Source organism: Manis pentadactyla, chromosome 2, assembly GCF_030020395.1.
Source record: "Manis pentadactyla isolate mManPen7 chromosome 2, mManPen7.hap1, whole genome shotgun sequence".
Taxonomy (NCBI): Eukaryota; Metazoa; Chordata; class Mammalia; order Pholidota; family Manidae; genus Manis; species Manis pentadactyla.
The window spans coordinates 217,476,288-217,493,624 of record NC_080020.1 but is presented as its reverse complement, the minus strand read 5'-3'; the positions used below and the strand labels follow the sequence as shown (position 1 = coordinate 217,493,624).

General features: G+C 36.8%; 1 protein-coding gene across 11 annotated transcripts in view; it reads right to left on the bottom strand.

Annotated features, from left to right (window-relative positions):
* ITSN2 (intersectin 2) overlaps window positions 1–17,337 on the bottom strand; it is a 129,716-nt gene that overhangs the window by 88,542 nt on the left and 23,837 nt on the right. For 10 of the 11 annotated variants that reach the window (XM_057497403.1, XM_057497404.1, XM_057497405.1 and 7 more), the window contains exon 2: window positions 13,475–13,538. In XM_057497403.1, the coding sequence (XP_057353386.1) occupies window positions 13,475–13,505 (31 nt within the window). In that variant the 5' untranslated portion in view covers window positions 13,506–13,538. Of the gene's footprint in view, window positions 1–13,474; window positions 13,539–17,337 lie in introns of those variants that run through there. The other variant, XM_057497407.1, reaches the window with a different exon arrangement.

Here is a 17,337-nt window from a genome sequence, read left to right as displayed (position 1 = left end):
AAAGGACATGTATCTAGGATATATAAAGAACAGGTCAACTCAATAACATGACAATTCCTGTCCACAAAAACTTGGCAAAAGATCTGAATAGACATATCAAAGATATATAGATGGCAAATAAGCATCTGATATGTTCAATATCATTGATTACAAGGGAAACTGCATATTAAAACTGCAATAAGCTATCACTACATGCCTATAAAAAGTCTGAAAAATTTAAAAAACTGCTGGCAAGGATGCTGAGCAGTTCAAACTCTCAGACACTGCTGGTGGGAAGGCAAAATGAGACAACTGGAAAACAGTTTGGCAATTTTTTATGAAGTTAAATACACAAGAGAAATGAAGGCCTATTTCCAGACAGAAATCTGTCCTCTGATAGTTATAACAGCTTTAGACATAATTCCCAAACCTGGAAATAACCCAAATGTTTTCTACAGATGAATGGTTAGACAAATTGTGGTACATATTCACACAGTGGAATACAACTCATCAATTAAAGAGAAAGATACAGGCAATGTGGATTAATCACAAGAGTATTTTGTTAAGTGAAAGAAGCCAGAGGAAAAAGGCTACCTGTTGTATGTTTCATTTATATGACATTCGGGAACAGGCCAAACTATAGGGAAAGAAGTCTGATCAGTGGCTGCCATTGGCTAATGGTGGGGTAAAGGAGTACAAGGGAACTTTTAAGGTGGTAGAAATGTTCTATACCCCGATCTACATGAATGTATACATTTGACAAAACTCATCGAACTGTGTACTTAAAAAGGGGGAATTATACCTCATTAAACCCAACTTAAAAACAAAACAAGCTGAGGGGCGGAAGATGGCGGCGTGAGTAGAGCAGCGGAAATCTCCTCCCAAAACAACATATAGCTATGAAAATATAACAAAGACAACCCTTCCTAGAATAAAGACCAGAGGACACAGGACAATATCCAGACCACATCCACACCTGAGAGAACCCAGCGCCTCGCGAAGGGGGTAAGATACAAGCCCCGGCCCCGCGGGAGCCGAGCGCCCCTCCCCCCAGCTCCCGGCGGGAGAAGAGCAGGCAGAGCGGGAGGGAGACGGAGCCCAGGACTGCCGAACACCCAGCCCCAGCCATCCGGGCCAGAGTGCAGGGCGCTTGATACTAGGAAAACAGGGCAGCAAAAAGAGTGAGCAGGCACTGGAGGCTGGGCGACAGAGGACATAAGAAAAGTGCGCGACCATTTTTTTTTGCTTTTTTGCTGTTTTGTTTTGGCAAGCGCTTTTTGGAAGTCTTAAAGGGATAGGGACCCCAATACTAGGGAAACAGGGCAGAAAGACCGGTGAGCAGAGGCCTGAGGCTGGCACCGGAGAATAAAGAAAAACGAACGACCACCTTTTTTTTTTTTTTTCTTTAATTAAAAACTTTTTTTTTTTTAATTTAAAAATTTTTTTTCTTTTTTTTTTTTGGTGGGCGTTGTTTTGTTTTGGCGGGTGCTTTTTGGAAGTCTTAAAGGGGCAGGGCGGGTCACTTAATCCAGAGGTAGGGAATCCGGGATCTCTGGGCACCCTAACCCCTGGGCTGCAGGGAGCAGGGAGGCCCCTTACGGAGATAAATAGCCTCCCAGCAGCTCCTGCTCCAACGCGACTCCACCATTTTGGAGTAGCTGCCCGAGCCAGGCCACGCCCACAGCAACAGCGGAGATTAACTCCATAGCAGCCGGGCAGGAAGCAGAAGCTCTGTCTGCGCGCAGCTGCGCAGCACAAGCCACTAGAGGTCGCTGTTCTCCCAGGAGAGGAGGGCCACAAACCAACAAGAAAGGAAGTCCTTCCAGCCGTCACTCGTCCCAGTTCTGCAGACTATTCCTATCACCATGAAAAGGCAAAGCTACAGGCAGACAAAGATCACAGAGACAACACCAGAGAAGGAGACAGTCCTAACCAGTCTTCCTGACAAAGAATTCAAAATAAGAATCATAAACATGCTGACAGAGATGCAGAGAAATACGCAAGAGAAATGGGATGAAGTCCGGAAGGAGATCACAGATGCCAGAAAGGAGATCGCAGAAATGAAACAAACTCTGGAAGGGTTTATAAGCAGAATGGATAGAATGCAAGAGGCCATTGATGGAATTGAAACCAGAGAACAGGAACGCATAGAAGCTGACATAGAGACAAAAGGATCTCCAGGAATGAAACAATATTAAGAGAACTGTGTGACCAATCCAAAAGGAACAATATCCGTATTATAGGGGTCCCAGAAGAAGAAGAGAGAGGAAAAGAGATGGAAAATATCTTAGAAGAAATAATTGCTGAAAACTTCCCCACACTGGGGGAGGAAGTAATCGAACAGACAACGGAAATACACAGAACCCCCAACAGAAAGGATCCAAGAAGGGCAACACCAAGACACATAATAATTAAAATGGCAAAGATCAAGGACAAGGAAAGAGTGTTAAAGGCAGCTAGAGAGAAAAAGGTCACCTATAAAGGGAAACCCATCAGGCTAACGTCAGATTTCTCAACAGAAACCCTACAGGCCAGAAGAGAATGGCATGATATATTTAATACAATGAAACAGAAGGGCCTTGAACCAAGGATACTGTATCCAGCACGACTATCAATCAAATATGACGGTGGGATTAAACAATTCCCAGACAAACAAAAGCTGAGGGAATTTGCTTTCCACAAACCACCTCTACAGAACATCTTACAGGGACTGCTCTAGATGGGAGCACTCCTAGAAAGAGCACAGCACAAAACACCCAACATATGAAGAATCGAGGAGGAGGAACAAGAAGGGAGAGAAGAAAAGAATCTCCAGACAGTGTATATAACAGCTCAATAAGCGAGCTAAGTTAGGCAGTAAGATACTAAAGAGGCTAACCTTGAACCTTTGGTAACCACGAATTTAAAGCCTGCAACGGCAATAAGTACATATCTTTCAATAGTCACCCTAAATGTAAATGGACTGAATGCACCAATCAAAAGACACAGAGTAACAGAATGGATAAAAAAGCAAGACCCATCTATATGCTGCTTACAAGAAACTCACCTCAAACCCAAAGACATGTACAGACTAAAAGTCAAGGGATGGAAAAACATATTTCAAGCAAACAACAGTGAGAAGAAAGCAGGGGTTGCAGTACTAATATCAGACAAAATAGACTTCAAAACAAAGAAAGTAACAAGAGATAAAGAAGGACACTACAAAATGATAAAGGGCTCAGTCAAACAAGAGGATATAACCATTCTAAATATATATGCACCCAACACAGGAGCACCAGCATATGTGAAACAAATACTAACAGAACTAAAGGGGGATATAGACTGCAATGCATTCATTCTAGGAGACTTCAACACACCACTCACCCCAAAGGATAGATCCACTGGGCAGAAAATAAGTAAGGACACGGAAGCACTGAACAACACAGTAGAGCAGATGGACCTAATAGACATCTATAGAACTCTACATTCAAAAGCAGCGGGATATACATTCTTCTCAAGTGCACATGGAACATTCTCCAGAATAGACCACATACTAGGCCACAAAAAGAGCCTCAGAAAATTCCAAAAGATTGAAATCCTACCAACCAACTTTTCAGACCACAAAGGCATAAAACTAGAAATAAACTGTACAAAGAAAGCAAAGAGGCTCACAAACACATGGAGGCTTAACAACACGCTCCTAAATAATCAATGGATCAATGACCAAATCAAAATGGAGATCCAGCAATATATGGAAACAAATGACAACAACAACACTAAGCCCCAACTTCTGTGGGACACAGCAAAAGCAGTCTTAAGAGGAAAGTATATAGCAATCCAAGCATATTTAAAAAAGGAAGAGCAATCCCAAATGAATAGTCTAATGTCACAATTATCGAAATTGGAAAAAGAAGAACAGATGAGGCCTAAGGTCAGCAGAAGGAGGGACATAATAAAGATCAGAGAAGAAATAAATAAAATTGAGAAGAATAAAACAATACCAAAAATCAATGAAACCAAGAGCTGGTTCTTCGAGAAAATAAACAAAATAGATAAGCCTCTAGCCAGACTTATTAAGAAGAAAAGAGAGTCAACACAAATCAACAGTATCAGAAACGAGAAAGGAAAAATCACGACAGACCCCACGGAAATGCAAAGAATTATTGGAGAATACTATGAAAACCTATATGCTAACAAGCTGGGAAACCTAGGAGAAATGGACAACTTCCTAGAAAAATATAACCTTCCAAGATTGACCCAGGAAGAAACAGAAAATCTAAACAGACCAATTACCAGCAACGAAATTGAAGCGGTAATCAAAAAACTACCAAAGAACAAAACCCCTGGGCCAGATGGATTTACCTCGGAATTTTATCAGACATACAGGGAAGACATAATACCCATTCTCCTTAAAGTTTTCCAAAAAATAGAGGAGGAGGGGATACTCCCAAACTCATTCTATGAAGCTAACATCACCCTAATACCAAAACCAGGCAAAGACCCCACCAAAAAAGAAAACTACAGACCAATATCCCTGATGAACGTAGATGCAAAAATACTCAACAAAATATTAGCAAACCGAATTCAAAATTACATCAAAAGGATCATACACCATGACCAAGTGGGATTCACCCCAGGGATGCAAGGATGGTACAACATTCGAAAGTCCATCAATATCATCCACCACATCAACAAAAAGAAAGACAAAAACCACATGATCATCTCCATAGATGCTGAAAAAGCATTTGACAAAGTTCAACATCCATTCATTTTAAAAACTCTCAGCAAAATGGGAATAGAGGGCAAGTACCTCAACATAATAAAGGCCATCTATGATAAACCCACAGCCAACATTATATTGAACAGCGAGAAGCTGAAAGCATTTCCTCTGAGATCGGGAACTAGACAGGGATGCCCACTCTCTCCACTGTTATTTAACATAGTACTGGAGGTCCTAGCCACGGCAATCAGACAAAACAAAGAAATACAAGGAATCCAGATTGGTAAAGAAGAAGTTAAACTGTCACTATTTGCAGATGACATGATACTGTACATAAAAAACCCTAAAGACTCCACCCCAAAACTACTAGAACTGATATCGGAATACAGCAAAGTTGCAGGATACAAAATCAACACACAGAAATCTGTGGCTTTCCTATATACTAACAATGAACCAACAGAAAGAGAAATCAGGAAAACAACTCCATTCACAATTGCATCAAAAAAAATAAAATACCTAGGAATAAACCTAACCAAAGAAGTGAAAGACTTATACCCTGAAAACTACAAGTCACTCTTAAGAGAAATTAAAGGGGACACTAACAGATGGAAACTCATCCCATGCTCGTGGCTAGGAAGAATTAATATAGTTAAAATGGCCATCCTGCCCAAAGCAATATACAGATTTGATGCAATCCCTATGAAACTACCAGCAACATTCTTCAATGAACTGGAACAAATAATTCAAAAATTCATATGGAAACACCAAAGACCCCGAATAGCCAAAGCAATCCTGAGAAAGAAGAATAAAGTAGGGGGGATCTCACTCCCCAACTTCAAGCTCTACTATAAAGCCATAGTAATCAAGACAATTTGGTACTGGCACAAGAGCAGAGCCACAGACCAATGGAACAGACTAGAGAATCCAGACATTAACCCAGACATATATGGTCAATTAATATTTGATAAAGGAGCCATGGACATACAATGGCGAAATGACAGTCTCTTCAACAGGTGGTGCTGGCAAAACTGGACAGCTACATGTAGGAGAATGAAACTGGACCATTGTCTAACCCCATATACAACAGTAAACTCAAAATGGATCAAAGACCTGAATGTAAGCCATGAAACCATTAAACTCTTGGAAGAAAACATAGGCAAAAACCTCTTAGACATAAACATGAGTGACCTCTTCTTGAACATATCTCCCCGGGCAAGGAAAACAACAGCAAAAATGAGTAAGTGGGACTATATTAAGCTGAAAAGCTTCTGTACAGCAAAAGACACCATCAATAGAACAAGAAGGATCCCTACAGTATGGGAGAATATATTTGAAAATGACACATCCGATAAAGGCTTGACGTCCAGAATATATAAGGAGCTCACACGCCTCAACAAACAAAAAACAAATAACCCAATTAAAAAATGGGCAGAGGAACTGAACAGACAGTTCTCCAAAAAAGAAATACAGATGGCCAACAGACACATGAAAAAATGCTCCACATCGCTAATTATCAGAGAAATGCAAATTAAAACTACAATAAGGTATCACCTCACACCAGTAAGGATGGCTGCCATCCAAAAGACAAACAACAACAAATGTTGGCGAGGCTGTGGAGAAAGGGGAACCCTCCTACACTGCTGGTGGGAATGTAAGTTAGTTCAACCATTGTGGAAAGCAGTATGGATGTACATCAAAATGCTCAAAACAGACTTACCATTTGACCCAGGAATTCCACTCCTAGGAATTTACCCTAAGAACGCAGCAATCAAGTTTGAGAAAGACAGATGCACCCCTATGTTTATTGCAGCACTATTTACAATAGCCAAGAATTGGAAGCAACCTAAATGTCCATCAATAGATGAATGGATAAAGAAGATGTGGTACATATACACAATGGAATACTACTCAGCCATAAGAAAAGGGCAAATCCAATCATTTGCAGCAACATGGATGGAGCTGGAGGGTATTATGCTCAGTGAAACAAGCCAAGCAGAGAAAGTGAAATACCAAATGATTTCACTTATCTGTGGAATATAAGAACAAAGGAAAAACTGAAGGAACAAAACAGCAGCAGAATCACAGAACTCAAGAATGGACTAACAGGTACCAAAGGGAAAGGGACTGGGGAGGATGGGTGGGTAGGGAGGGATAAGGGGGGGAGAAGTAGGGGGGTATTAAGATTAACATGCATGGGGGGGTAGGAGAAAAGGGAGGGCTGTACAACACAGAGAAGGCAAGTAGTGATTCTACAACATTTTGCTATGCTGATGGACAGTGACTGTAAAGGGGTTTATAGGGGAGACCTGGTATAGGGGAGAGCCTAGTAAACATAATATTCGTCATGTAAGTGTAGATTAGTGATACCAAAAACAAAGCAAAAAAAAAAAAAAAAAAAGGGCAGTTCCTGTGTGGTAACCTCCAACGAGTTCTACACAAGGGTATAAAGGGCATATAAAAGTGTAGGCAAAGGGTCTGTTTGTGTTTATACAGAGGATCAAAGCCTAATTGGGCTACCCCGAAAATGAACTAAGATATGATATGAAAAAGAACTTCCAACATGTGCACTCTCTGGGAGACTCATGCCAGAAGATGATCATCAAAAAACCCCAACAAAGATCCACGCACTGCTAAAGCTGTAGATGCACTCATCCCACCAGTTCCTGGACTTGCCATGGGAATGAGGAAGGAGATATCTAAGCTGGCCTGTGAATACAGTAAAACAACAAATTTGACTGGATCTATACTGTTGGAACTCAACCAAGAATTTGAAGAAGTGCAAATTGTAGCGCTCCAAAGTCTTACAACTACAGACTATTTACTGTTAAAAGAACATATGGCATGTGAACAGTCCCCAGGAATGGGTTGTTTTAATTTGTCTGATTTCTCTCAGACTGTTCCAGTTCAGTTGGACAATATCCACCATATCATAGATAAGTTTTCACAAATGCCTAAGGTGCCTAACTGGTTTTCTTGGTTTCACTGGAGATGGCTGGTAATTACAGATATGCTTTGGTTATGTAACTATACTCCTATTATGTTAATGTGTGTGCGCAATTTAAGTAGTAGCTTAAAACCTATATACGCTGAAGTTACTCTACAAGAAGATATGTCAAAGAAATAATCAATCTTCCCATGTTTTCTTCCGCCTGCTACTTCTATAGCTTTTCTTCTTCCTTCCTAATTACAACCCTTAAATAGAATTCGTGCCTCATATCAAATTTACCGAGTATCATAACTCCTCCAAGTGGTAAAGATACCTCAAGACAAATGCTGGGCATAGAAGCCACAGGGCATAAATCTGCAAAGAAGTAAAAAGCTAACCTTTTCAAACAATAAGGCTTCCCTCTCACTTACCAACTTCACATTTCCCTGTATGGCCCCGGAAGATGACTGGTTAGCCAGAGACGGGTAAGATTCCTCAAGGGAGGAACAACCTAAGACAGGCACAGTCGCAGGGGGGCCATCAGGTGAGAAATTGGGGATCAACAGAGGTGAGGCTTAGAACCTCACCCCCCCTGTTCTGAGAGAAATCTCCTGCATACGTGGATGTTTTATTGCCCTTGTCTAGCTTGGATTAACACATAGTCTACAGGCACACACCTGATCATCTACATTTGCTCTCTTACAACACTAAACTATGTTTTCTACCTTTATCTTGTATCTACCTACCACTTCAGCATTTTATTAAAAATAATAATAATAAAGAGAGAGATGTGGTATCCACATATAAATCAAGTGTAGAAACCAAATGAGTATTCATATTTGAACTGACTGTTTATAGTTCATAATGCATGAGCAAAACCGAAAGTTTCTGTGATGACTGCCCTTGTACTGTTCACTATGTAACTTATTCATTATGTAAGAATTTGTTCTACATGTAAGAACTTGTTTGTTATGCCTCAGAAGATTGGAGACTGACGAAAATTAGGCTTGGGGTGGATTAATGATTGTGCGTTGAGCATTGACTCCCCTATACAGAATTTTATTGTCGTTAACAACCAATTGATCAATAAATATGAGAGATGCCCTCACAAAAAAAAAAAAAAAAAAAAAAAAGGACAGACTTCCAATGGTAAAATAAATAAGTAACCGGGATGTAATGTATAGCATAAGGAATATAGTCAAGATATTGTAATAGCTTGGTAGGGTGATAGCTGGAACCTAGAATTATGTATATAAATGTTCTACCACTGTGTTGTACACTTGAAACTAATGTAATGTAATACTGTGCGTCAACTACCCTTCAATAAAAAATAATTATTTAAAAAAAAAAACAAAAACAAAAACAAAAATATAAAGCATCTAATACATGCCTGCCAGATGGTGAGTGTTCAATAAATTAAGTTTCCTTATTCAACCCAATCCTGGAAATAACATAATTCAAGAGAATTCAGATAATTAAAATCTTTCTCAGTCTCTTCCCCTTCTGGTAAAAGGCACTCTCACTAGAAAATTTTGTAAGTGAGGCTTTTTAATCAGTAACTTTAAAACTATTTTAAATCTGGAGACTAACCAGACTGTTAGGAAGGCCTGGCTGCTCTAATGTGCATCAGTGCATACCCCCACGCAGTGACAGATGGCTATCCTAAGACTACACAGAGTTCTGCTGTAGCAGAAGGACTGCTGCATCAGTCCTTATCACACTATAAGGCTTTCTTATATGCCACTATCTCATCTTTCCTTGGCTACCTGTCTTCACAGTGGCCAATTCAATCTATCTGATAAAGGTTACTGCGTAGTTTCTCATGACTCCAGCCAGCAATCTTGACACCTTTATACACATTCATTCAAAAAACATGTATGGGCTTGGTGAAGGGAAGAGCCAAGTAAACATAATGTTCTTCATGTAATTGTAGATTAATGATAACAAAATTAAAAAATTAAAAATTAAAAAAAACAAAAACAAACATTTATGGGACACCAATATGTGCAAAAACAAGGGATACAAAGATGAACAAAATGAACCCCTTAAAGGAGCTCACGCTTTCTAATATTTAAGGGACTCCACTAGCCAAGGGAATCACACACAACAATCATGATTAAATATTACCATGATTAATGTCACTTACAGAATAAAAATGTTCTAAAGCATTATAACAAGGAATTATTTTTAAGTGGTATTCAAATAATCCTCAAATTTGCACACTTCCAAAAATGACCATATTAAAACATAAGATATCAATGCACTAAGAATTTCACAGAAAGGAAAAATAACATAGAAATAAGAAACTAGGAAATACATGTATTTCAAAATCAATTTAAAAAGTTGATCCAATCCTGGCTTTCTTATTTAGAATATATACTAACATAATCTTTTAAATAGTCAACAGTTTATTATTTTGAAATTGAAGTAAAACATGTCCCAATCTTAGTCTAAATTTATTTTGTAAACCTTATAGAAAGGCAGCAGGAAAACCTTTGGGGCTGATATTTAATACTTCCTTAAAAAGCTAACATCGTTTTATATTGTCTGATAGTAACTTTAGAAATGTATGAAAATTCTATCCACTTCCCCATTCATCACTAAACTGAGAATGCGGTATTTTTAGTAAGATTTCTGTTGCTTATTCTCATCTCTTCACCTCCTAGCTCTGTTAAACATGTTTTTATGGTCTATTTAGAAGGAAAAATATGTATTTACAGAACATCCACTGTAAGATAGATTCCCATGCAGTAAGTAGCATTACCATATTTTACATGTATATACATACATATGTACATTATGTATATGTATACACACACACATATAAACAAGTTCCACAAGGCTAAGTCACACAGCTGAATAGTGGTACAGCAGTTCTGAATGTACATGATTCAAACATGTTATATCACTCTTGTGGCTGTAAAAATTAAAGGTTACCAGAAATATTCTTCATTGGTATATTTGTCCAGTTAAAGAAAACAGCCAAATGGTATATGTTGACCAGTTCAAAATTCAATATCTAAAACCACTGCAATATTGGTCTAGATAGAACTAAAAAAACATCAATTGTGGGGACATGAATAATAAAGGCCTCAGTTGTTATAAATGCAGTACAGCACTGTTGCTGATTCTACAGGTCCAACGTTTAACAATTTCTTAATTACACGGTTGAAAAGAGTAAATGAACTCTAAAATTCTAAAAAGGTAATAAAGTTATAAAAACAAGGAGCATTTCTTTCTCCAAAAGCCACTGGCTGTTCCTGTTCTATCCCTCTTCCTTCCCTGTTCCAGATTTTGCATGCAGCCACTGTCACGGGCTTCAGAACGTCCTACTTACTTAACCAATCTTCAGTACCTCCACAATTTTAAGGTTGAAACAAGCTACATTATACTAAAATATCAACAGGTAGTTATATGTATATGAAGTAGCCTTCTGCCTATTACCTGCCTGCTCATATGTTAGGCTCTCTGTGTTTATAATTCCACTACATTTTTGAAAGGCAGAAAGCAAATCTGCCATGATTAAAGACAGCTTTGGCAAAGATGACAGAAAGAAGCAGAAACCACCAAGATTAGAGTTACAACAGGTAAAAATATGATGCAATGACCTTTTTAGTTCTGTTCAGTAGATGAGAAGTGAAGCATCAAAGAGATTAAGGAAAGAATATTTGCTCAACAGAACTTTCTAAGATGATATAAGTCTTCTGTATCTGCGCTGTCCAATGCTGTAGTCACCATTCACATTTGGCTTTGAGCACTTGAAATGTGGCTATAGGACTGAGGAACTGAATTTTTTTATTTTACATATTTCTAACAATTTAAATTTAAGTTTAAATAGCCACATGCAGCTAATGGCTACTATATTAGCATTGCTATGTAAGGACCAAAGGAGTCTAAAATCTGTGGTTAGTCTTGCAACGGTGAAGCAGGCATGGCAAAATGTGAGGAATATGCCAGACACATTTTGATGATCTAGAGCACCTATAGATAAGTTAAAATACTATTGGGCATCAAACATATTTAACAGTTATCTATACCTGAGGGTTTAACTAAAGAAGCAAACACTGTTTTTGAAGGTTTTGTGCTATACATGGAGGCTTCTTTCAATAAATTCTTAAACCCTTAATTTGACTTAAATTAGATATATTCAAGATTATCTTCAATCTTCAGCTATTTTATAAACTAAGTAAGGAAGGGTATCACAGTCTACATTTGCTATAAATTCTTGAGAAGTTTTAAAAGGTTTCTGCCTCTGTTCCTATATACCACTCCTAAATTAATTGGCCAACATTTTTGACAATTACTCAAGTAATCATTTTTTTGTTATTGAGCATTTCTTTGTTGCTAATATTATTCTTCTGTGTATAATGCAATTAGCTACAAAGTAGATACATAAATGTCTAGGGAATGGAAGATACAGAATGAAGAAAGATTGGCCTGTACTGCCTTTTTTTATGTTCATTTTGTTTATAAACCTGCTTAACATGGTTGAAATTAATAACTAAATTATGTATTTATTACAAACTCCTTTGTGTGGTGCACAGAAATCCTCAAATTTGGGTAAAGGACATTACTACTATAGTTATTACCTTGATTCTAAACTTAACTTTATTACTCATTATGGGGGAAAAAATTACTTAATTTTTAAAAATTGTCTGTGACATCAAAAATCTTTATAATTCTATACCTTTCCATAATAGAAACAATGACCACATTAATCCTTATATGAGAGTTCTGAAAAGGCAAAAAAAACAACAAAACTGTTATCTCAGGTTCATCCTTTAGTGATACAGAATCCTACCACACAATAGAATTTTACTTTTTAATGCAAATAATTTATTTTTCTAAAACTTTACTAAATCTCAAAAGGTCATTCCTCAGTCTTAAAACTTTAGATATTCAACATGTACATTCTTTATTAACAATGTGCTGAATTAGCCCTATGACTGAAAACATGTTTAAAAAAAGATGTAATTGATTAAATACTAGATGGTAACATTAAAACAGAACAGCTTTGTGAAAGTGGTAGAATTATTGATGATTCTTCTCTTTTTTCCCCTTAATGTTCTTTAATATTACTACTTTTAATTTAGATGCTAAGGAATTATTTCTTGAACTCTATTTCCTCATATTTACAATTAGCTAATGAAATCTACCACAAAATTAAGAACTCAGTATCTTAGATTTCTTTAGCAATTTAAAACTATAATGCATTTCATCAATTCTAAATGAATATGTACTTAATAATATAAATAATGTATTTACTACATACACAGTAACTTAATACCTACTAAGCGTAATTAATTTGTGGGAAAAGAAAACTAGAATGAGAAAAAAAGCTTTAAGAACTTTTTATTACCGAAATAACCTAAGTATTTTCTTTAAAAATACTTTATATTAAACAATTATGTGTGGAGGCATATATAATCCTTTATAAAAGGAAAACAAAACTAATTTTATATGTTTATCACTAAATGAATATTCATTGGCTTAATTAGTTTCAATCATCCCATGCTATCAAAAGCACCTTTAATATTCTTCACCTTACAGCACTCTGCTTTTTGTACTCCTGTAGTGTGCATCAAATGTAATATACCTTAAGGTTACTCTTAACTGCTCAAAGGCAAGCACACATTCCAGACAATACTGCAGAACATGCTTATACTGGGTCACAGGATTTACTGCATAATATTCTAAAAGAAGATATATGTAGTGCTCTGAACTAACCTGTCAAAATAATTCCAACAAGAATTCTTTAGGTGTTGCATTTACAAACTTAGGAGAAAATATCTAAACAAATATTTTACAACCTCTACCAACACCCTTTCCCAGAACCTCTTTATCTTGACATAAGCACAAAAGCAGCTTACCATTCAGAGCTGTGGGAAACTGAGCCATCATGGTCCTAAATTTTCCTTCCTAGCTCTCAGCCATCTGCAACATAAAAACATTGTGCCATTAATAATACAATAAGGGCAGACCACAGTTTACTGTACTGGCTAAGCAGTGGGAATGTCTGTCTCCTTTGGCTCACACTTCCAACAGAAAAAAGCACAGAGCTTCTGCTGCTGCTGAGGAGGCAGAATTATATTTGGGGAAGGGTAGGAGATTTTGCTGGGTAATGGTGCTGCCTTTGAAACAGAAACATTTAAAAGAAAAACAGTCACATGTTTAATAGCAAATCCTGATAAAAGAAACCCTTGGTATGAACCAATTTTGTAGAAAATCATTCAGAATAGAGAAGGTTGTTATAACTAGGCAAGAATTCATTTCAGAGAAATAAACTGCATAAATTAAGTGTACAATAACATGGAAATTCATACTTAAAAAAAAATCTCAAAGAAAAATATCCAAAATAAATGCAGCACAGCTGTTTAACAGGTTTATAAAAATAGTCTAAAAGTAATTATTAAAACATAAATGTTTATTTAGACACAATTAACTGTGCTGGGCAAGTACTTTACACTAGGAAGATAAGGGACTTTTGAAATGTACAGCTCTGGGTTCAAATCCCAACTCTGCTATTTTCCTAGCTGTGACCATGGAAGAGTTACTTAACCTTTTTTTTTTTTTTCAGTTTTCCAAGTTTATTTCAACCATCTTTCCTTCAACATCTTCTTTTCATCCACTTTTCGCTCTCAGCAAACTGTTTTCGTGAATACACAAGCACAGCTACAATTTCCTCCAAGTTGTCATGTTCTTTACTAACTGATCACTAACAGTTAAAATATTGCTCATAGAGACTTCTGACATACTGATTTATAAATGAACCAATTTCTTTTGTAAAGCTGATTTGTAGGCAATATAATCCAAAGAAAACAGAAAAATACAAAGTAGGTAAAAATCATTTGAAATGCTATTCAACTCATGTCAAACATCTTTTCAGTTTTCTAGATATCAATACATGTATAAATTTTACACAAATAGATCATACTAGACAGGCTGCTGTTGAACTTGTTTTTTCAATGCAATATATTTCAGGCATCCTTCCATATAAAGAAATAAAGATTTCAGTCATTATTCAATTATTATATATTCCATTACAGGTAAGGTTCATATTTATTTAATATGTACCAGTATCGCAGCCCACAGACAAGGCAACAGTCCTTTCTGAAAATTCAGACCTCTATACTGAATTGTCAGTATATACATTGTATACAGTGCATAGCTGCTAAATATGTTTAATTTCAACCTTATTTTATTTTTTTATTTTTATTTTTTTAATTTTAATATTTTAATTTAACTCAAGGTATCCAAAATATTTCAATTTCAACATGTAATCATTATAGAATTATTGAGACATTTTACATTATTCTTTATACCAATACTTTCTAGTGTGTGATTTTTTTTTTTTTGAGAGGGCATCTCTCATATTTATTGATCATATGGTTGTTAACAACAATAAAATTCTGTATAGGGGACTCAATGCACAATCATTAATCAACCCCAAGCCTAATTCTCAACAGTCTCCAATCTTCTGAAGCATAACGAACAAGTTTTTACATGGGGAACAAGTTCTTACACAGTGAATAAGTTCTTACATGGTGAACAGTGCAAGGGCAGTCATATCACAGAAACTTTCAGTTTTGATCACGCATCATGAACTATAAACAATCAGGTCAATTATGATTATTCGTTTGATTTTTATACTTGATTTATATGTGAATCCCACATTTCTCCCTTATTATTATTATTTTTTTAATAAAATGCTGAAGTGGTAGGTAGATGCAAGATAAAGGTAGAAAACATAGTTTAGTGCTGTAAGAGGGCAAATGTAGATGATCAGGTGTGTGCCTATAGACTAAGTATTAATCCAAGCTAGACAAGGGCAACAAAACATCCATGGATGCAGAAGATTTCTCTCAGAACAGGGGGTGTGAGGTTCTAAGCCTCACCTCTGTTGATCCCCAGTTTTTCACCTGATGGCCCCCCTGCGACTGTGCCTGTCTTAGGTTGTTCCTCCATTGAGGAATCTTACCCGTCTCTGGCTAACCAGTCATCTTCTGGGGCCATACAGGGAAATGTAAAGTTGGTAAGTGAGAGAGAAGCAATATTGTTTGAAAAGGTTAGCTTTTTACTTCTTTGCAGATTTATGCCCTGTGGCTTCTATGCCCAGCATTTTTCTTGAGGTATCTTTACCACTTGGAAGAATTATGATACTACTTAACCTTTTTGAGGAGTATTTTTTAAAGTATTAAACATAACCCAGGACACCGCCTGACACATTAGTGGGTGTTCAATAAATAGCTATTCTGCAAAAATTATGGAAGGGAGAGTATAACAGTTTTGAAGCTTAAATTCATTATTCTACTATAGATAAATTTAAAATTCAAAATTTGTTGCATGAATCTTGAGAATAGGACCAGTTAAGGAGAGTGAAGGCCCAGCAAATTAACTGCATTAGCATTTAAAACCATGGATTATAACACTGCAGGAAAAACTACTATATTAAAAGACCACTCAGTAGCTTATGTATTTACCCAAATCATTTAAATATTAATATTTTTTAGAAGCCTAAGGAAAATGTTTGCACAAGCTACTTGAACAAAGGAGGCATAAAAAGTTACAGGTCATGCTGATGGACAGTGACTGTAATGGGTATGTGGGGAGGACTTGATAATAGGGGTAGTGTAATAACCACAATGTTGTTCATGTGAAACCTTCATAAAATTGTATATCAATAACACCTTAATAAAAATAAAATAAAATAAAAAGTTGTGTGCCATGGTGGAAGGTGTTGTCTGAGGAGCTGGCTGAGCAGCTGCCAGCATGTGTCACAAGGTGCCATATCTTAGCGAATTCAGTGTGCTCACAGTGAAATATGGCTACATCAGTATAACCACCAAAAGTGAGTCATACTAACAAAAAACTGGTATATAAATCCAATTTATGACTTTACATTGAGAAATTTAATAGCCCAGAGAAAAAAGAATTTTCCTTCCTTTTATAAAGCAAACTGTATCATCTACTAAATTTTGACCAGATCATTGTGTGGTGAGCAAAGGGAGCTGATTGTGATTAGAATGTTTAATGGTATCAGGCATGACAGTCTGTTACGTTCATCTGCCCAACAGGGATAAGCAAGGACTGAGCAACAAGAGATGAGTAAGCCTCCAATAATACTTCTGAATAGCACTGCCAATTTTACTCTTGTGAATCCTGGTTTTCCCGTATGTTACCACAATATACCACTTTCCTTCTCTGTTCTTTCTTTGGATGTTATTAATAAGCTTTTACATAATGAAGCTTTAAACCTGTTACCACACTGTGACTTTACAGGTCACTCAACTGTTCTTAGGTAGGACATTTCACCCATGTACAAGTTGGGTTTTCTTCACTCCTTTCTAAAAAGGTAAGACAAACTCCAGGTATTGGAGTTGTTTACTATACAGAAAAAAATAATACGTAAACCATGGTGGGGTGGTTAAGAACTCACTTAAAGGGTGTTGCAAGAATTAGTTATAATTGTAATGTTAAGAAATTTGGACTTGAACCTGTAGCTGATAAGGAGTCTTAAAGGTTTTTAAGAAGAGGGACATAATCAGATTTTACTTAAGACAACTGCGAAGAAAAGACCAAGCCTGAAACAGGGAGATTAGTTAGGGAGGAGGTGAGAACAGATAAGTGGCAGCTGATCTAGAACAGTGGCAGAAGAACAACATGGGATGGACTGGAAAAACAATGAAGGATTTCAAACAGGCAGAACTCAGAACAGGGACTCATTAGATATGAA